Source organism: Hyla sarda, chromosome 2, assembly GCF_029499605.1.
Source record: "Hyla sarda isolate aHylSar1 chromosome 2, aHylSar1.hap1, whole genome shotgun sequence".
Classification (NCBI taxonomy): Eukaryota; Metazoa; Chordata; class Amphibia; order Anura; family Hylidae; genus Hyla; species Hyla sarda.
Window position 1 is genome coordinate 513875045 of NC_079190.1, and position 22086 is coordinate 513897130.

Consider the following 22086-nt stretch of genomic DNA (forward strand, 5'->3'; position numbering starts at 1 on the left):
TCACCTGAAGAGAAGAAAGGGACCCGCCCCCTTGATTCTGGTCAACAGAATTAAAGTAATTCAGAAATAAAGCTAATTCTGAAAGAAATATAGGTCGTAGACACATAAAAATTATATGTATATGATCAGGATGAGATACTGAGCAACATACAACATTATTTTTTATTTTATTTTTGGTGATCTGACATGTACGCTTTAATTAAACATTTTTAAATCCTTTTTAAAATAACCCATTGGAGGGCAAGTCTGGTGCCATCAGCCGCTGTTATTCCAGCTCCAATAGTGTTTAATTGCTGCAGTGTATACTATGGAAAAGCTCTTAAGCTCTTAAAATCAAGCTGTCGGTCTGCCGCGAGGTGAGCTACCACCTGTTCCAGCCCCTGCCTCTCAGCACCAGAGGCAGGGGCTGGAACAGGTGGTAGCCCATGTGTCATTCTGTGTCATTCTGCTGCCTTTGGTCTCCTCATGCTGCCGACACCTTCAGGCTGTGTCATTCTGCTGCCATTTGGTCTACTCTTGCTGATGCCACCTCCAGAATGACAGAACCTGGAGGTGGCAGCATGAGGAGACCAAACAGCAGTACAATGACACAGCCGGGAGGTGGCGGAAGCATGAGATCAAATGGCGGCAGAATGACACAGTCTAGAGGTGGCGAAAGCATGAGGAGACCAAATGGTGGCAGAATGACACAGCCTGGAGGTGGCGGCAACATGAGGAGACCAAATGGCGGCAGAATGACACAGCCTGGAGGTGGCGGCAACATGAGGAGACCAAATGGCGGCAGAATGACACAGTATGGAGGTGGCGGAAGCAAGAGGAGACCAAATGACGGCAGAATGACACAGTATGGAGGTGGCGGCAGCATGAGGAGACCAAATGGCAGCAGAATGACACAGCCTGGAGGTAGCGGCAGCATTTGGAGACCAAATAGTGGCAGAATGACACGGTCTGGAGGTGGCAGCATGAGGAGACCTAATGGCGGCAGAATGACACAGCCTGAAAGTGGCGGCAGCATGATGAGACCAAATGGCGGCAGAATGACACAGCCTGGAGGTGGCAGAAGCATGAGGAGACCAAATGGCGGCAGAATGACACAGTATGGAGGTGGCGGCAGCATGAGGAGACCAAATGGTTGCAGAATGACACAGCCTGGAGGTGGCGGCAGCATTTGGAGACCAAATAGCGGCAGAATGACACAGCCTGGAGGTGGCAACAGCATGAGGAGACCAAATGGCGGCAGAATGACATGGCCTGGAGGTGGCAGAAGTATGAGGAGACCAAATGGCGGCAGAATGACACAGCCTGGAGGTGGCAGAAGTATGAGGAGACCAAATGGCGGCAGAATGAGAGAGCCTGGTGGTGGCAGCAGCCTATGTAGGCCGAAGAGCAGCAGAATGACAAAGCCTGGAGGTGGTGGAAGCATTAGGAGACCAAATGGTGGCAGAATGACACAGCCTAGAGGTGGCGGCAGCATGATGAGACCAAATGGCGGCAGAATGACACAGCCTAGAGGTGGCGGCAGCATGAGGAGACCAAATGGCGGCAGAATGACATGGCCTGAAGGTGGCGGAAACATTAGGAGACCAAATGGCAGCAGAATGACACAGCCTGGAGGTGGCAGCAGCATGAAGATACCAAATGGTGGCAGAATGACACAGCATGGATGTGGCGGAAGCATGAGGAGACCGATTGACAGCAGAATGAGACAGCCTGGAGGTGGCAGCAGCATGAGGAGACCAAATGGCAGCAGAATGACACAGCCTGGAGTTGGCGGCAGCCTATGTAGGCCACAGAGTGGCACAATAACAGAGCATGGAGGTGGCATCAGCATGAGTAGACCAAATGGTGGCACAATGACAGAGCCTGGAGGTGGCATCAGCATGAAGAGGCCAAATTGTGGCATAATGACACAGCCTGGAGGTGGCGGCAGCATGATGAGAACAAATGGCGGCAGAATGACACAACCTGGAGGTGGCGGCAGCATGAGGAGACCAAATGGTGGCAAAATGACACAGCCTGGAGGTGGCGGTAGCCTATGTATGCCACAGAGCAGCACAATGATAGAGCCTGGAGGTAGCATCAGCATGAGGGGAACAAATTGCGGCAGAATAACACAGCCTGGAGGTTGCAGCATGAGGAGACCAAATGGCAGCAGAATGACATAGCCTGGAGGTGGTGGCAGCATAAGAAGACCAAATGGCAGTAGAATGACACAGCCTGGAGGTGGCGGCAGCATGAGAAGACCAAATGGCGGCAGAATGACCCAGCCTGGTGGTGGCCGCAGCATGAAGAGACAAAATGGCAACAGAATGACACAGCCTGGAGGTGGCGGCAGCCTATGTAGGTTGCAGAGCAGCACAATGGCAGAGCCTTGAGGTTGCATTAGCATGAGTAGAACAAACAGTGGCAGAATGACACAGCCTGGAGGTGGTGGAAGCATGAGGAGACCAAATGGTGGCAGAATGACACAGCCTGGAGATGGCAGAAGTATGAGGAGACCAAATGGTGGCAGAATGACACAGCCTGGAGGTGGCAGAAGTATGAGGAGACCAAATGGTGGCAGAATAACACAGCCTGGAGGTGGCAGAAGTATGAGGAGACCAAATGGTGGCAGAATGACACAGCCTGGAGGTGGCAGCAGCATGAGGAGACCAAATGGCGGCAGAATGACATGGCCTGAAGGTGGCGGAAGCATGAGGAGACCAAATGGCAGCAGAATGGCACAGCCTGGAGCTGGCAGCAGCATGAAGAGACCAAATGGTGGCAGAATGACAGCTTGTAGGTGGCGGAAGCATGAGGAGACCAAATGACAGCAGAATGACACAGCCTGGAGGTGGCGGCAGCATGAGGAAACCAAATGGCAGCAGAATGACACAGCCTGGAGTTGGCGGCAGCCTATGTAGGCCACAGAGTGGCACAATAACAGAGCATGGAGTAGACCAAATGGCGGCACAATGACACAGCCTTGAGGTGGCGGCAGCATGAGGAGACCAAATGGCAGCAGAATGAAACAGCCTGGAGGTGGCAGCAGCATGAGGAGATCATATGGCGGCAAGATGACACAGTCTGGAGGTGGCGGCAGCATGAGGAGACCAAATGGCGGCTGAATGACACAGCCTGGAGGTGGCGGTAGCCTATGTATGCCGCAGAGCAGCACAATGATAGAGCCTGGAGATAGCATCAGCATGAGGAGAACAAATTGCGGCAGAATAACACAGCCTGGAGGTTGCAGCAGCATGAGGAGACCAAATGGCAGCAGAATGACACAGCCTGGAGGTGGTGGCAGCTTAAGAAGACCAAATGGCAGTAGAATGACACAGCCTGGAGGTGGCGGCAGCATGAGAAGACCAAATGGCGGCAGAATGACACAGCCTGGAGGTGGCCGCAGCATGAAGAGACAAAATGGCAACATAATGACACAGCCTGGAGGTGGCGGCAGCCTATGTAGGTTGCAGGGCAGCACAATGACAGAGCCTTGAGGTGGCATCAGCATGAGTAGAAAAAACAGTGCCAGAATGACACAGCCTGGAGGTGGTAGAAGCATGAGGAGACCAAATGGTGGCAGAATGACACAGCCTGGAGATGGCAGAAGTATGAGGAGACCAAATGGTGGCAGAAAGACACAGCCTGGAAGTGGCGAAAGTATCAGGAGACAAGATGGTGGCAGAATGACACAGCCTGGAGGTGGCCACAGCAGCATCAGGAGTCCTGAAAGTGACCTGGTGATGGAGTGGGGTGGTGGGTGTCAGTACCCGCCGACGAAGATGGGTGAAAATGGAGCACTTGGCATCAGGTGTGTGGTATCAGGCGGGTGGCAGGATCAGAATAGTAGCTGAGGCAGGTAGGCAGAAGAAACCGGTCTCTTTTGTCTAAGTGTTGGTTTGCACAAGTAAGTACTGAGGATATGCATTACATAAACCTTAACTTTTAATAATATTCTTAGGATAAAATATATGGACACAAACATTTTTTGGAAATCAAACAAAAGGAAAGGTGCAATAAACACCATGTGCCACCTACACCACAAAGTATTGATGTGATGCAAAGACCTCTAAAAGGTGGAAGGGAACAACGTATGGTCCATTGTAACAGGTGGGGGTAAAAACTGTCCCTGTACGGCCCTACAGTCGAACTATTAATTCCCTTTTTGGCAAGTGTTGCTTGCCCTAAAAAGAGCGTCCCCACACAGGAACTTCTCCCTATTTCCCCCTTAAAACCCTGCTATTTCTCAATGTCATGTATGAGCTGCCATTGGTTGACATTGAAGTTACACAGGGGAGTCCCGCTATCCGCTTGGATCATCAAGAAAGCATTGATTGCTTTTCTCTGTTCGTATAGTCGGTCCAATATATGGAGGGTGACAAATCACTATGAGCAGTTCCTCCCCTATGTGACTCTGTTCACCAAGTCAAACCATGGGAAGAACAGCGTGACACCGCCGTGCCCTGCACACTTGGTACACTGGAGGGACAATGTGACTTGTCTGTGCAGTGGAGGCTGAGGACATGGCAGAGGATGAGGAGGCATAATTGGACATTGTCACAGCACCAATGGCGTGAGAGCGTGGAGGAGGAAGCGGTGTGACCTGTCCAAGTTGCTGTTGTGGCTGTGCAGGAACCACATCCACCCAGAAATCGTTCAGCAGGCATCCCGGCATATCGCCTAGGGGGGGTCATTATGCCCCCCCATGTCGGCGATGGCCGCAGATCGCTGGACAATTCAGTCCAGCGATCTGCGGCGATTCCGGGTCAATCGGGTCTCCAGTGACCCGGAATTACAGGCTGTCTTTGTCTCTGACGGCCCCGAACAGCCAGAGCCAGCAGGGGTGAGGTGGCACTGGTGCCACCTCACGATCGCCCTGATTCGTCGGCCGGATTACCGGACGACCAATCAGGGCGCCTGCTGCGGGTGTCACTCCCGCAACCCGCTCCACCCCTCTTCCGGAGGACGTGAGCGGGTGCGGGACGTGCACCCCGGGTGCTGGGGACCCCGATCCCCGGCGTCAATGTTGGGATCGGGGCCCCAGGAGCGACGGCGGCCGCGACAACGAGGGACTGACCTGTGTGCCGGCAGCAGCAGGAGGTGAGTGACAGCCTCCTGCTGTTGCTTAGCAGCAGCTCCCAGCAGAAAAAAGGGCATGCTGCGAGCTGTAGTTATGCAACAGCAGGAGGCAGACCACCCAAACTCCCAGCATTCCTTTATGGGCATGCTGGGACTTATGGTTTTGCAACAGCTGGAGGCACATTTTTTCTGTGGAAAAGTGTACCTACAGCTGTTGTATAACTACAACTCCCAGCTTGCACAAACAGCTGAAGTGCATGCTGGGAGTTGTAGTGGTGCATCTGCTGGTTGCATAACTAAAACTCCCAGCATGCCCGTTGGCTGTCAGTGACTGCTGAGAGTTGTAGTTTTGCAACAGCTGAAGGCACACTGGTTGTGAAACTCAGAGTTTTTTTTTTTACCTAACTCAGTGTTTCACGACCGGTGTGCCTCCAGCTGTTGCAAACTCCAACTCTCAGCAGTCAATGTACACCATGCACCGTACATGCTGGGAGTTGTAGTTTTGCAACAGCTGGAGGCACTCTGGCTGTGAAACACTGAGTAAGGTCACAAACTCAGTGATACATAACCAGTGTGCCTACACCTGTTGCAAAACTAAAACTCTCAGCATGTACAGTCTGTCAGCGCATGCTGGGAGTTGTAGTTTTGCAACAGCTAGATGTCCCCCCCCCCAATGTGAATGTACAGGGTACACTCACATGGGCGGAGGTTTACAGTAAGTATCTGGCTGCAAGTTTGAGCTGCAGCAAATTTTCTGCCAGCGAGAAACTACTGTGAACCCCCGCCCGTGCGACTGTACCCTAAAAACACTACACTACACTGTCACGATGCCGGCTGGCGGGTAGTGGATCCTCTGTGCCAGAGAGGGATTGGCGTGGACCGTGCTAGTGGATCGGTTCTAAGTCACTACTGGTTTTCACCAGAGCCCGCCGCAAAGCGGGATGGTCTTGCTGCGGCGGTAGTGACCAGGTCGTATCCACTAGCAACGGCTCAACCTCTCTGGCTGCTGAAGATAGGCGCGGTACAAGGGAGTAGACAGAAGCAAGGTCGGACGTAGCAGAAGGTCGGGGCAGGCAGCAAGGATCGTAGTCAGGGGCAACGGCAGGAGGTCTGGAACACAGGCTAGGAACATACAAGGAACGCTTTCACTGGCACAATGGCAACAAGATCCGGCAGGGAAGTGCAGGGGAAGTGAGGTGATATAGGGAAGTGCACAGGTGAAGACACTAATTGGAATCACTGCGCCAATCAGCGGCGCAGTGGCCCTTTAAATCGCAAAGACCCGGCGCGCGCGCGCCCTAGGGAGCGGGGCCGCGCGCGCCGGGACAGGACCGAGGGAGAGCGAGTCAGGTACGGGAGCCGGGGTGCGCATCGCGAGCGGGCGCTACCCGCATCGCGAATCGCATCCCGGCTGGAAGCAGAATCGCAGCGCCCCGGGTCAGTGGATCTGACCGGAGCGCTGCAGCGGAGAGAGTGTAGCGAGCGCTCCGGGGAGGAGCGGGGACCCGGAGCGCTCGGCGTAACAGTACCCCCCACTTGGGTCTCCCCCTCTTTTTAGGGCCTGAGAACCTGAGGAGCAGACTTTTATCTAGGATGTTGTCCTCAGGTTCCCAGGATCTCTCTTCAGGACCACAACCCTCCCAGTCCACTAGAAAAAAAATTTTCCCTCTGACCTTTTTAGAGGCTAAGATCTCTTTGACAGAGAAGATGTCCGAGGAGCCGGAAACAGGAGTGGGAGGAACAGATTTGGGAGAAAAACGGTTGAGGATGAGTGGTTTAAGAAGAGAGACATGAAAGGCATTAGGGATACGAAGAGAAGGAGGAAGAAGTTTGTAAGAGACAGGATTAATTTGACACAAAATTTTGAAAGGACCAAGATAGCGTGGTCCCAACTTGTAGCTAGGGACACGGAAGCGGACATATTTAGCGGAGAGCCATACCTTGTCTCCAGGGGAAAAAACGGGAGGAGCTCTTCTTTTCTTATCCGCGAACCTCTTCATGCGTGATGAAGCCTGTAGGAGAGAATTTTGGGTCTCTCTCCATATAATGGAAAGGTCACGAGAAATTTCATCCACAGCGGGCAGACCAGAGGGCAAGGGGGTAGGGAGGGGGGGAAGAGGGTGACGGCCGTACACCACGAAAAATGGGGATTTGGAGGAAGATTCAGAGACTCTGAAGTTATACGAGAATTCGGCCCATGGAAGGAGATCTGCCCAGTCATCCTGGCGGGAGGAAACAAAATGTCGCAAATAATCACCCAAGACTTGGTTAATTCTTTCTACTTGTCCATTGGACTGGGGATGATATGCAGAAGAAAAATTTAATTTAATCTTGAGTTGTTTACAGAGAGCCCTCCAGAATTTAGACACGAATTGGACGCCTCTATCCGAGACGATCTGCGTAGGCAATCCGTGAAGACGAAAAATGTGTACAAAAAATTGTTTGGCCAACTGAGGCGCTGAAGGAAGACCAGGAAGAGGGATGAAATGTGCCATTTTGGAGAATCGATCAACGACCACCCAAATAACAGTGTTGCCACGGGAAGGGGGTAAATCAGTAATAAAATCCATACCAATCAGAGACCAAGGCTGTTCGGGGACAGGCAGGGGATGAAGAAAACCAGCGGGCTTCTGGCGAGGAGTCTTATCCCGGGCACAGATAGTGCAGGCTCGCACAAAGTCCACAACATCCGTCTCCAGAGTCGGCCACCAATAGAAGCGGGAGATGAGTTGCACAGATTTCTTGATGCCCACATGACCAGCGAGATGGGAGGAGTGACCCCATTTGAGGATTCCGAGGCGTTGGCGTGGAGAAACAAAGGTCTTTCCTGGAGGAGTTTGCCTGATGGAGGCTGGAGAAGTGGAGATCAGGCAGTCAGGTGGAATGATGTGTTGCGGAGAGAGTTCAACTTCTGAGGCATCCGAGGAACGAGAGAGAGCATCGGCCCTAATGTTCTTATCGGCAGGACGAAAGTGAATCTCAAAATTAAATCGGGCAAAGAACAGAGACCACCGGGCCTGGCGAGGATTCAGCCGTTGGGCAGACTGGAGGTAGGAGAGGTTCTTGTGGTCGGTGTAAATAATAACTGGAAATCTTGATCCCTCCAGCAGATGCCTCCATTCCTCAAGTGCTAATTTAATGGCTAGAAGCTCTCGATCCCCGATGGAGTAGTTCCTCTCCGCCGGAGAGAAGGTCCTAGAAAAAAAACCACAAGTGACAGCATGCCCGGAAGAATTTTTTTGTAAAAGAACAGCTCCAGCTCCCACTGAGGAGGCATCAACCTCCAATAGGAAGGGTTTGGAAGGGTCAGGTCTGGAGAGCACGGGAGCCGAAGAAAAGGCAGACTTGAGTCGTTTAAAGGCGTCTTCCGCTTGAGGAGGCCACGACTTGGGATCGGCATTTTTTTTGGTTAAAGCCACGATAGGAGCCACAACGGTAGAAAAATGTGGAATAAATTGCCTGTAATAATTGGCGAACCCCAAAAAGCGTTGGATAGCACGGAGTCCGGAGGGGCGTGGCCAATCTAAGACGGCAGAGAGTTTGTCTGGATCCATTTGTAGTCCCTGGCCAGAGACCAAATATCCTAGAAAAGGAAGAGATTGGCATTCAAACAGACATTTCTCAATTTTGGCATAGAGTTGATTGTCACGAAGTCTCTGAAGAACCATACGGACATGCTGGCGGTGTTCTTCTAGATTGGCAGAGAAAATTAGGATATCGTCCAGATATACAACAACACAGGAGTATAGCAGATCACGAAAAATTTCATTGACAAAGTCTTGGAAGACAGCAGGAGCGTTGCACAGGCCAAAGGGCATGACCAGATACTCAAAGTGTCCATCTCTGGTGTTAAACGCCGTTTTCCACTCATCCCCCTCTCTGATGCGGATGAGGTTATAGGCGTCTCTTAAGTCCAATTTAGTAAAGATGTGGGCACCTTGGAGGCGATCAAAGAGTTCAGAGATGAGGGGTAGGGGGTAGCGGTTCTTAACCGTGATTTTATTAAGACCGCGGTAGTCAATGCAAGGACGTAGGGAGCCATCTTTTTTGGACACAAAGAAAAATCCAGCTCCGGCAGGAGAGGAGGATTTACGGATAAAGCCCTTTTTTAAATTTTCCTGGACATACTCAGACATGGCAAGAGTCTCTGGGGCAGAGAGAGGATAAATTCTGCCCCGGGGTGGAGTAGTACCCGGGAGGAGGTCGATAGGGCAATCATAAGGCCTGTGAGGAGGTAGAGTCTCAGCTTGTTTTTTGCAGAAAACATCCGCGAAGTCCATATAGGCCTTAGGGAGACCGGTTACTGAGGGAACCACAGAGTCACGGCAAGGGTTACTGGGAACCGGTCTTAGACAGTCCTTGGAACAAGAGGGCCCCCAACTCTTGATCTCCCCAGTGGACCAATCCAGGGTTGGGGAATGAAGTTGAAGCCAGGGAAGTCCAAGGAGAATTTCCGAGGTGCAATTGGGGAGGACCAAAAGTTCAATCCTCTCGTGATGAGATCCGATGCTCATTAGAAGGGGCTCCGTGCGGAAGCGTATGGTACAGTCCAATCTTTCATTGTTTACACAATTGATGTAAAGGGGTCTGGCGAGACTGGTCACTGGGATGTTGAACCTGTTGACGAGAGAGGCCAAAATAAAATTTCCTGCAGATCCAGAGTCCAAGAAGGCCACGGTAGAGAAGGAGAAGGCAGAGGCAGACATCCGCACAGGCACAGTAAGACGTGGAGAAGCAGAGTAGACATCAAGGACTGTCTCACCTTTGTGCGGAGTCAGCGTACGTCTTTCCAGGCGGGGAGGACGGATAGGACAATCCCTCAGGAAGTGTTCGGTACTAGCACAGTACAGGCAGAGGTTCTCCATGCGGCGTCGTGTCCTCTCTTGAGGTGTCAGGCGAGACCGGTCGACCTGCATAGCCTCCACGGCGGGAGGCACAGGAACAGATTGCAGGGGACCAGAGGAGAGAGGAGCCGAGGAGAAGAAACGCCTCGTGCGAACAGAGTCCATATCTTGGCGGAGCTCCTGACGCCTTTCGGAAAAACGCATGTCAATGCGAGTGGCTAGGTGAATGAGTTCATGTAGATTAGCAGGAATTTCTCGTGCGGCCAGAACATCTTTAATGTTGCTGGATAGGCCTTTTTTAAAGGTCGCGCAGAGGGCCTCATTATTCCAGGATAATTCTGAAGCAAGAGTACGGAATTGTACGGCATACTCGCCAACGGAAGAATTACCCTGGACCAGGTTCAACAGGGCAGTCTCAGCAGAAGAGGCTCGGGCAGGTTCCTCAAAGACACTTCGGATTTCCGAGAAGAAGGAGTGTACAGAGGCAGTGACGGGGTCATTGCGGTCCCAGAGCGGTGTGGCCCATGACAGGGCTTTTCCGGACAGAAGGCTGACTACGAAAGCCACCTTAGACCTTTCAGTGGGAAACAGGTCCGACATCATCTCCAGATGCAGGGAACATTGGGAAAGAAAGCCACGGCAAAACTTAGAGTCCCCATCAAATTTATCCGGCAAGGATAGGCGTAGCCCAGGAGCGGCCACTCGCTGCGGAGGAGGTGCAGGAGCTGGCGGAGGAGATGACTGCTGAAGCTGTGGTAGTAACTGTTGTAGCATAACGGTCAGTTGAGACAGCTGTTGGCCTTGTTGCGCTATCTGTTGTGACTGCTGGGCGACCACCGTGGTGAGGTCAGCGACAACTGGCAGAGGAACTTCAGCGGGATCCATGGCCGGATCTACTGTCACGATGCCGGCTGGCGGGTAGTGGATCCTCTGTGCCAGAGAGGGATTGGCGTGGACCGTGCTAGTGGATCGGTTCTAAGTCACTACTGGTTTTCACCAGAGCCCGCCGCAAAGCGGGATGGTCTTGCTGCGGCGGTAGTGACCAGGTCGTATCCACTAGCAACGGCTCAACCTCTCTGGCTGCTGAAGATAGGCGCGGTACAAGGGAGTAGACAGAAGCAAGGTCGGACGTAGCAGAAGGTCGGGGCAGGCAGCAAGGATCGTAGTCAGGGGCAACGGCAGGAGGTCTGGAACACAGGCTAGGAACATACAAGGAACGCTTTCACTGGCACAATGGCAACAAGATCCGGCAGGGAAGTGCAGGGGAAGTGAGGTGATATAGGGAAGTGCACAGGTGAAGACACTAATTGGAATCACTGCGCCAATCAGCGGCGCAGTGGCCCTTTAAATCGCAAAGACCCGGCGCGCGCGCGCCCTAGGGAGCGGGGCCGCGCGCGCCGGGACAGGACCGAGGGAGAGCGAGTCAGGTACGGGAGCCGGGGTGCGCATCGCGAGCGGGCGCTACCCGCATCGCGAATCGCATCCCGGCTGGAAGCAGAATCGCAGCGCCCCGGGTCAGTGGATCTGACCGGAGCGCTGCAGCGGAGAGAGTGTAGCGAGCGCTCCGGGGAGGAGCGGGGACCCGGAGCGCTCGGCGTAACATACACTAACACAAAATAAAATAAAAAGTAAAAAACACTACGTATACACATACCCCTACACAGCCCCCCTCCCCTTCACAATAAAAATGAAAAACGTCTGGTACGCCACTGTTTCCAAAACGGAGCCTCCAGCTGTTGCAAAACAACTACTCCCAGTATTGCCAGATAGCCGTTGACTGTCCAGGCATGCTGGGAGTTTTGCAACAGCTGGAGGCACCCTATTTGGGAATCACTGGCGTAGAATTCCCCTATGTCCACCCCTATGCAAGTCCCTAATTTAGGCCTCAAATGCGCATGGCGCTTTCACTTTGGAGCCCTGTCGTATTTCAAGGCAACAGTTTAGGGCCACATATGGGGTATCGCCGTACTCGGGAGAAATTGTATTACAAATTTTGGGGGGTATTTCTGCTTTTACCCTTTTTAAAAATGTAAAGTTTTTGGGAAAACAAGCATTTTAGGTAAAAAAATTTTTTTTTTTTACATGTGCAAAAGTCGTGAAACACCTGTGGGGTATAAAGGGTCACTTAACCCCTTGTTACGTTCCCCGAGGGGTCTAGTTTCCAAAATGGTATGCCATGTGTTTTTTTTTTTTGCTGTCCTGGCACCATAGGGGCTTCCTAAATGCGGCATGCCCCCAGAGCAAAATTTGCTTTCAAAAAGCCAAATGTGACTCCTTCTCTTCTGAGACCTGTAGTGCGCCAGCAGAGCACTTTTCACCCCCATATGGGGTGTTTTCTGAATCGGGAGAAATTAGGCTTCAAATTTTTAGGGGTATTTTCTGCTATTACCCTTTTTAAAAATGTAAAATTTTTGGGAAAACAAGCATTTTAGGTAAATTTTTTTTTTTTTTTTACATTTGCAAAAGTCGTGAAACACCTGTAGGGTATTAAGGCTCACTTTATCCCATGTTACATTCCCCGAGGGGTCTAGTTTCCAAAATGGTATGCCATGTGTTTTTTTTTTTTGCTGTTCTGGCACCATAGGGGCTTCCTAAATGCAACATGCCAAAAACCATTTCAGAAAAACGTACTCTCCAAAATCCCCTTGTCGCTCCTTCCATTCTGAGCCCTCTACTGCGCCCGCCGAACACTTTACATGGACATATGAGGTATGTGCTTACTCAAGAGAAATTGGGCTACAAATACAAGTAAAAATTTCTCCTTTTACCCCTTGCAAAAATGCAAAAATTGGGTCTACAATAACATGTGAGTGTAAAAAATGAAGATTTTGAATTTTCTCCTTCACTTTGCTGCTATTCCTGTGAAACACCTAAAGGGTTAAAACACTGACTGAATGTCATTTCGAATACTTTGGGGGTGTAGTTTTTATAATGGGGTCATTCATGGGATATTTCTAATATAAAGACCCTTCAAATCCACTTCAAACCTGAACTGGTCCCTGAAAAATATCGAGTTTGAAAATTTTGGGAAAAATTGGAAAATTGCTGCTGAACTTTGAAGCTTCTGGTGTCTTCCAAAAGTAAAAACTCATAAATTTTATGATGCAAACATAAAGTAGACATATTGTATATGTGAACAAAAAAAAAATGTATTCGTAAAATCCATTTTCCTTACAAGCAGAGAGCTTCAAAGTTAGAAAAATTCTAAATTTTCAAATTTTTAATCAAATTTACAGATTTTTCACCATGAAATGATACAAGTATCGACAAAAATTTACCACTATGTTAAAGTAGAATATGTCACGAAAAAACAATCTCAGAATCAGAATGATAAGTAAAAGCATTCCAGAGTTATTAATGTTTAAAGTGACAGTGTTCAGATGTGCAAAAAACGCACCGGTCCTTAACCCCTTAAAGGGTAGCTGCCACCATCCATTTTTTTTTATTTCTGTCCCTGCCTATTGCCAATCTCTCCCTAACCCCCTCCCTCCCTTTACATTTTTTTTACTATATTAAAATCCATTTTTGTCTGCCTGGCAGTGTGCTCACTACCAGGCAGACTTCCCCAGCAGGCACCACGTCACTGATGCCTGCTGGGGCCGGCACTTCCGCCCTTAGCTCACTATACAGGGTGCCTCCAGCTGTTTCACCACTACAACTCCCAGCTTGCCCTGACATCTACTGGCTGTCAGGGCATTCTGGGAGTTGTAGTGGTGAAACAGCTGGAGGCACCCTGTGGTGAAAACAATAACTTTGTTTAACCAGCGCAGCAGTGCTACTTCGGGAGCAGCAGCAGCGGCGGCGGCGGCGCTCCCCCGAACCCCACTTCCCCCACCCCATTCCTCCAGTGGTGAAGACTTACCGGAGGATCAATGAGCTGCCTCCGGACAGGGTAACAGTCTCCGGACAGGGTAACGGGGGCGGGCGGGGCCGCGCGCGAGGCCAGTGGAGCTGGCCAATGCGTGCAGCCCCAGCTATCAGCGTGCTCGCTCTCGCCTGTTTGATTAACAGACGGGAGCAAGCACCGCAGTGACTGGATTTCAACTCAAGTCAAAATCCAGTAGTGACGTCACTGCAGAATGCATTCGGCCACTAGGAGGGTGACCCCTAGTGGCCGAATTTAAAAGTGATTTTAAACTTGTTTAAAATCACTTTTTTTTAATTAAAGTATATTAGAGATATGTTGTAGTACTTAAGTACTACAACATATCAATTTTTAGATTTCATGACAGTGCCCATTTAACCCCTTAAGGACCGAGCCCTTTTTCACCTTAAGGACCGGAGCTTTTTTTGCAATTCTGACCACTGTCACTTTAAATATTAATGCTTTTAGTTATCATTCTGATTCTGAGATTGTTTTTTCGTGACATATTCTACTTTAACTTAGTGGTAAAATTATGTGGTAACTTGCATCCTTTCTTAGTGAAAAATCCCCAAATTTGATGAAAAAAATGAAAATGTAGCATTTTTCTAACTTTGAAGCTCTCTGCTTATAAGGAAAATGAATATTCAAAATATTTTTTTTTTGGGTTCACATATACAATATGTCTACTTTATGTTTGCATCATAAAATTTATGAGTGTTTACTTTTGGAAGACACCAGAGGGCTTCAAAGTTTAGCAGCAATTTTGAAATTTTTCACAAAATTTTCAAACTCGCTATTTTTCATGGACCAGTTCAGGTTTGAAGTGGATTTGAAGGGTCTTCATATTAGAAATACCCCATAAAAGACCCCATTATAAAAACTACACCCCCCAAAGTATTCAAAATGACATTCAGTCAGTGTATTAACCCTTTAGGTGTTTCACAGGAATAACAGCAAAGTGAAGGAGAAAATTTTTTACACTCGCATGTTCTTGTAGACCCAATTTTTGAATTTTTGCAAGGGGTAAAAAGGAGAAAATTTTTACTTGTATTTGAAACCCAATTTCTCTCGAGTAAGCACATACCTCATATGTCTATGTTAATTGTTCAGTGGGCGCAGTAGAGGGCTCAGAAGGGAAGGAGCGACAAATGGTTTTTGGGGGGCATGTCACCTTTAGGAAGCCCCTATGGTGCCAGGACAGCAAAAAAAACCACATGGCATACCATTTTGGAAACTAGACCCCTCGGGGAACGTAACAAGGGGTAATGTGAACCTTAATACCCCACAGGTGTTTCACGACTTTTGCATATGTAAAAAAAATAATTATTTTTTTTACATAAAATGCTTGGTTTCCCAAAATTTTTACATTTTTAAAAAGGGTAATAGCAGAAAACACCCCCCAAAATTTGAAGCCCAATTTCTCCCGATTCAGAAAACACCCCATATGGGGGTGAAAAGTGCTCTGTTGGCGCACTACAGGTCTCAGAAGAGAAGGAGTCACATTTGGCTTTTTGAAAGCAAAAAAAAACAAAACACATGGCATACCATTTTGGAAACTAGACCCCTCGGGGAACGTAACAAGGGGTAATGTGAACCTTTATACCCCACAGGTGTTTCATGACTTTTGTATATGTAAAAAAAAAAAATTCTAATCCTCCGCCCATGTGAGTGTACCCTGTACGTTCACATTGGGGGGGGGGGGGGGAAACATCCAGCTGTTGCAAAACTACAACTCCCAGCATGTACGGTCTATCAGTGCATGCTGGGAGTTGTAGTTTTGCAACAGCCGGAGACACACAGGTTGTGAAACACAGAGTTTGGTAACAAACTCAGTGTTTTGGAACCAGTGTGCCTTCAGCTGTTGCAAAAGCTACAACCCCCAGTACGGACAGCGGAAGGGCATGCTGGGTCTTGTAGTTATGCAACAGCCGGAGGCATACTACATTGGCTGGGGATGCTGGGGATTGTAGTTATGCAACAGCTGGAGACACACTGGTTTGCTACTTAACTCAGTGTGCCTTCAGCTGTTGCAAAACTACAACTCTCAGCAGTCACCGACAGCCAACAGGCATGCTGGGAGTTGTAGTTATGCAATCAGCAGATGCACCACCACAACTCCCAGCATGCACTTTAGCTGATTGTGCAAGCTGGGAGTTGTAGTTATACAACAGCTGAAGGTACACTTTTCCATAGAAAGAATGTGCCTCCAGCTGTTGCAAAACTACAAGTCCCAGCATGCCCATAAGGGCATGCTGGGAGTTGTGGTGGTCTGCCTCCTGCTGTTGCATAACTACAGCTCCCAGCATGCCCTTTTTGCATGCCGAGAGCTGTTGCTAAGCAACAGCAGGAGGCTGTCACTCACCTCCTGCTGCTGCTTCACGATGCCGCCGCATAGGTCAATCCCTCGCCGCCGCCATCGCTCTTGGGGCCCCGATCCCAACATTAACGCCGGGGATCGGGGTCCCCAGCACCCGGGGTGCACGTCCCGCACCCGCTCACGTCCTCTGGAAGAGGGGCGGAGCGGGTTGCGGGAGTGACACCCGCAGCAGGCGCCCTGAGTGGTCGGCCGGGAAACCGGCCGACGAATCAGGGCGATCGTGAGGTGGCACCAGTGCCACCTCACCCCTGCTGGCTCTGGCTGTTTGGGGCCGTCTCTGACGGCCCCGATCAGCCACTAATTCCGGGTCATCGGGTCACTGGAGACCCGATTGACCCGGAATCCGCCGCAGATCGCTGGACTGAATTGTCCAGCGATCTGCGGCAATTGCCGACATGGGCCCGGCTCCCCTCCGGCTAGCGGTGGGGGCCGGAAATGCTCAGGGCGTATCCATACGCCCTCGGTCCTTAAGGACATGGAAACGGGGGCGTATGGATACGCCCTATGTCCTTAAGGGGTTAAGGACTCAGGGTTTTTCCACTTTCTTTTTTTCCTCATTACCTTTTATAAATCATAACCCTTTCAATTTTCCACCTAAAAATCCATATTATGGCTTATTTTTTGCGTCGCCAATTCTACTTTGCAGTGACATTAGTGATTTTACCCAAAAATTCCCGGCGAAACGGAAAAAAAAATCATTGTTCGACAAAATCGAAGAAAAAACGCCATTTTGTAACTTTTGGGGGCTTCCGTTTCTACGCAGTGCATATTTCAGTACAAATGACACCTTATCATTATTCTGTAGGTCCATACGGTTAAAATGATCCCCTAGTTATATAGGTGATTTTGTCGCACTTCTGGAAAAAATCCTAACTACATGGAGGAAAATTTATACGTTTAAAAATGTCATCTTCTGACCCCTATAACTTTTATTTTTCCACGTACAGGGCGGTATGATGACTCATTTTTTGCGCCGTGATCTGACGTTTTTATCGGTATGATTTTTGTTTTGATCTGACTTTTTTATCACTTTTTATTCATTTTTTAATGGTATAAAAAGTGACCAAAATACGCTTTTTTGGACTTTGGATTTTTTTTGCGCGTACGCCATTGACTGTACGGTTTAATTAATGATATATTTTTATAGTTCGGACATTTACGCACGCGACGATACCACATATGTTTATTTTTATTTTTTTTACACTGTTTTATTTTTTTTATGGGAAAAGGGGGGTGATTAAAACTTTTATTAGGGAAGGGGTTAAATGACCTTTATTAACACTTTTTTCTTACATTTTTTTTGCAGTGTTATAGGTCCCATAGGGACGTATAACACTGCCCACACTGATCTCTTATACTGATCATTATTATCCCATAGGGACCTATAACACTGCACACACTGATCTCTTATACTGATCATTATTATCCCATAGGGACCTATAACACTGCACACACTGATCTCTTATACTGATCATTGTTATCCCATAGGGACCTATAACACTGCACACACTGATCTCTTATACTGATCATTGTTATCCCATAGGGACCTATAACACTGCACACACTGATCTCTTATACTGATCATTGTTATCCCATAGGGACCTATAACACTGCACACACTGATCTCTTATACTGATCATTGTTATCCCATAGGGACCTATAACACTGCACACACTGATCTTCTACACAGATCACAGGCGTGTATTAACACGCCTGTGATCAGCGTTATCGGCGCTTGACTGCTCCTGCCTGGATCTCAGGCACGGAGCAGTCATTCGTCGATCGGACACCGAGGAGGCAGGTAAGGTCCCTCCCGGTGTCCTGTAAGCTGTTCGGGACGCTGCAATTTCACCGCGGCGGTCTCGAACAGCCCGACTGAGCAGCCGGGTCACTTTCACTTTCACTTTAGAAGAGGCGGTCAGCTTTGACCGCCGCTTCTAAAGGGTTAATACCGCACATCGCCGCGATCGGCGATGTGTGGTATTAGCCGCGGGTCCAGGCCGTTGAAGACCACCGGGACCGACCCGATATGATGCAGGATCGCGGCGCGATCCCGCTTCATATCGCGGGAGCCGGCGCAGGACGTAAATATACGTCCTGCGTCGTTAAGGGGTTAAGGCCAAAATGGGCTTGGTCCTGAAGGGGTTAAATGGGCACTGTCACCAACTTTATTTTTTGATATGTTGTAGTACTTATGTACGACAACATATTTCTAATATAATTTTATTATTATTTTTTTCATTAAAAAGGTTTAATTTACATTTAAAAACCGGCCACTGAAAAAGGACTGATTTTGGAGTGGCAATCAGTCCTTTTTCAGTTAGGCTGCACTCGCTCCCTGCCTGTCAATCAGACAGGCGGGAGCGAGCGCATTGGCTCCCTGGCCACTCCTCCCGCACATCGCCGCCGCCTCGTTGCCGCCGCTGTCCCTGCACGCCCGCTGCCGGACTCTGCAGTAACTGCAAGTGTAATGAGGGAACAGGGTATGCGAGGCGGGGGGGGGGGGGGGGCGATAGGAGGGAATGGGCTAGTGCCGTAGCAGGGGGGCACGGGCTAGCAAAAAAAAAAAAAAAAAGGATGGTGGGAGCTACCCTTTAACAATAACTGTCCCCTATGGGTTTAAGAAGAGAAAAACGTACAAAAGCTGAGTGCGCATATATTACACTTATGATATATACACCCCAGTAGGGTTACACCTGAACTAGGCATTAAAGCAGGTGTGTAGAGATTTCAGGAAAAAACGTAAAAGCGCTGAGTGTGTATATATTACACTTATGATAGGAAAATCGCCACAGTACGGTTACACCTGAATTAGGCGTTAAAGCAGGTGACTAGGTCCTTTAGTGCTCACACTAACTGGCCCCTATTAGCTTTAGAGTAATACACCCCAGTACAGTTGCAACATAAAGTATACTCTCTCTCCCTCTACTGTCCCTGTCTATCTGTCTGCCTGCAGTGATGTGGGCTTCAGGTGAACGGATTCGCTGTAAATATCAGTTCTGTAGTGGAAAACACAGTGTCTGCTCTCTGAGCTACAAATCCCAGAAATACCTGTGTTATATAGGGCTGTGACATCACAGGGCTGGCTGCCCATAGGCTGCATGCCGCATGTGATTCAGGGTGATCCCGCCTACCCGTCTTCCCAGCGTTCCTTGCCCCATGTCCTCACATGTATAGCCACCATTTTAGATCCCCTGAACCGCACTAAACGGAGTTTAATGAATCGATTAGTTTAATCGAATCGCGGCAATATTCGGATTCGTTGGCAATCGAATATTTCAGGAAATTCGTAACAAATCCGGATTTGTCCGATTCGATTCACTCATCTCTAGTTATGTCTCTGCCCTGGTTGATAGTATAGAGTTGGTCGGAACAGTGACGATAGACTGGGGTAAAGAAAATGTGACGTTTTTATTCTATAGGGATTCAGGTCGTCCATGTTGAGTACAGAGCGGTCAGTCTATGACATGTTATACAATGAGTCCGGATATGACCTTGTCCAGAACCTTCTGGAATCTTCCGGCATCCACCACACACAGCGCGATGATTCCGTACACAACAATCCGGATCAGAGATTCATTTCAGTTTGTACTTTGTAGCAAATGTTATCGCTAATAAAGAAATGGTGAAAAACCCAACAGCGAGAATCCATCTTATCATCTCATAGCGGTTAGTAAGTCGTTCTGAAAAACAGAAAGAGATTTAGGTGACTTATCCCTATACATCACACATGTAAGGGGGGGGGGGGTGGCGTTCACACTTTCTTTTTGCATCCATTTACTATATACATTAAAAAGCTAAAAACAGATAATGCTGTATTCCATCCATTTCCCATTGACTTACATTGTTAAAATAAAATGTATCGTAACATATGTTTTTCTTTGGCTGTCCGGACATGCTGGGGGTTGTAGTATACTAAGGAAGAAGGAGCCGACATTGGACAGGTCAGTGCTGGTAACACATCATGTACAGGTCAGTGCTGGTAACACATCATGTACAGGTCAGTGCTGGTAACTGTTACGCCGAGCGCTCCGGGTCCTCGCTCCTCCCCGGAGCGCTCGCAGCGTTCTCTCATTCGCAGCGCCCCGGTCAGACCTGCTGACCGGGTGCGCTGCGATATTACTCCCAGCCGGGATGCGATTCGCGATGCGGGACGCGCCCGCTCGCGATGACGCATTTAAACATCTCAAGTCTGCCTTTTCTTCTGCTCCCGTGCTCTCCAGACCTGACCCATCTAAACCCTTCTTATTGGAGGTAGATGCCTCCTCAGTGGGAGCTGGAGCTGTCCTTCTACAAAAAAATTCTTCCGGGCATGCTGTGACTTGTGGTTTTTTTTCTAGGACCTTCTCCCCGGCGGAGAGAAACTATTCCATCGGGGATCGAGAATTACTGGCCATAAAATTGTCGCTTGAGGAATGGAGGCATCTGCTGGAGGGATCAAAATTTCCAGTTATCATATACACTGATCACAAGAATCTCTCCTATCTCCAGTCTGCCCAACGACTGAACCCTCGCCAGGCCAGGTGGTCGTTGTTCTTTGCCCGTTTTAACTTTGAAATTCATTTTCGCCCTGCTGACAAGAACATTAGGGCCGATGCCCTCTCTCGTTCTTCTGATGCCTCTGAAGTAGAGGTCTCTCCGCAACACATCATTCCTCCGGACTGTCTGATCTCCACTTCTCCAGCCTCCATCAGGCAAACTCCTCCAGGGAAGACCTTCGTTTCTCCACGCCAGCGTCTCGGGATTCTCAAATGGGGACACTCCTCCCACCTCGCAGGCCATGTGGGCATCAAAAAATCCTTGCAACTCATCTCTCGATTTTATTGGTGGCCGACTCTGGAGACGGATGTTGTTGATTTTGTGCGGGCCTGTACTGTCTGTGCCCGGGATAAGACTCCTCGCCAGAAGCCTGCTGGTCTCCTTCATCCTCTGCCTGTCCCCGAACAGCCTTGGTCACTGATTGGTATGGACTTTATCACAGACTTACCCCCATCCCGTGGCAACACAGTTGTTTGGGTGGTCGTTGATCGATTTTCCAAGATGGCACATTTTATTCCTCTTCCTGGTCTTCCTTCAGCGCCTCAGTTGGCAAAACAATTTTTTGTACACATTTTTCGTCTTCACGGTTTGCCCACGCAGATCGTCTCGGATAGAGGCGTCCAATTCGTGTCTAAATTCTGGAGGGCCCTCTGTAAACAGCTCAAGATTAAACTAAACTTCTCTTCTTCTTATCATCCCCAATCCAATGGGCAAGTAGAAAGAATTAATCAGGTCCTTGGTGATTATTTACGGCATTTTGTTTCCTCCCACCAGGATGACTGGGCAGATCTTCTACCATGGGCCGAATTCTCATACAACTTCAGAATCTCCGAGTCTTCTGCTAAGTCCCCATTTTTCGTGGTGTACGGCCGTCACCCTCTTCCCCCCCTCCCTACTCCCTTGCCCTCTGGTTTGCCCGCTGTGGATGAAGTGACTCGTGATCTTTCCACCATATGGAAAGAGACCCAAAATTCTCTTTTACAGGCTTCATCCCGGATGAAAAAATTTGCCGATAAGAAAAGAAGAACTCCCCCCATTTTTGCTCCCGTGTGTGCACGTCACTGATGTCCTCCTCAGGTTCTTAAATGGTGTCTGTTTCAGGAGCCTGAACGCTCGCAACACCGCCTCCCAGGTCACTCACCTCGTTACTACTTTCCCACCTAGTGGAGGAAGCGGCAGATGTCTCCTCCACATCTTGGCCGGGCAGTAGCTGCTTAGTGTCCTCTAGTTGATCGTCCATGCTGTATAGTGGAGCTGATCCCACAGCATAAGATACTTCTGTAGGAGAGGGAACAGCATAGGACGGAGGCAATGGGAGGACAAGGACTGCTCCTGGGCCATGCCAACTGAGAATTGAGTCTGAGGAACCCACCGACTGTTGACTGGGGGTGTCAGATGTC

At 49.3% G+C, this 22086-nt stretch overlaps 1 protein-coding gene across 4 annotated transcripts in view; it reads right to left on the reverse strand.

The window, feature by feature from the left end:
• Positions 1–19506: 19506 nt before the first annotated feature.
• Positions 19507–22086, reverse strand: part of LOC130357299 (uncharacterized) — a 40262-nt gene continuing 37682 nt past the window's right edge. The window contains exon 3 of one of the 4 annotated variants that reach the window (XM_056559971.1): positions 19507–19830. In XM_056559971.1, the coding sequence (XP_056415946.1) occupies positions 19724–19830 (107 nt within the window). In that variant the 3' untranslated portion in view covers positions 19507–19723. The remainder of the gene's footprint in view (positions 19831–22086) is intronic. The other 3 variants (XM_056559972.1, XM_056559970.1, XR_008889171.1) reach the window with 3 other exon arrangements.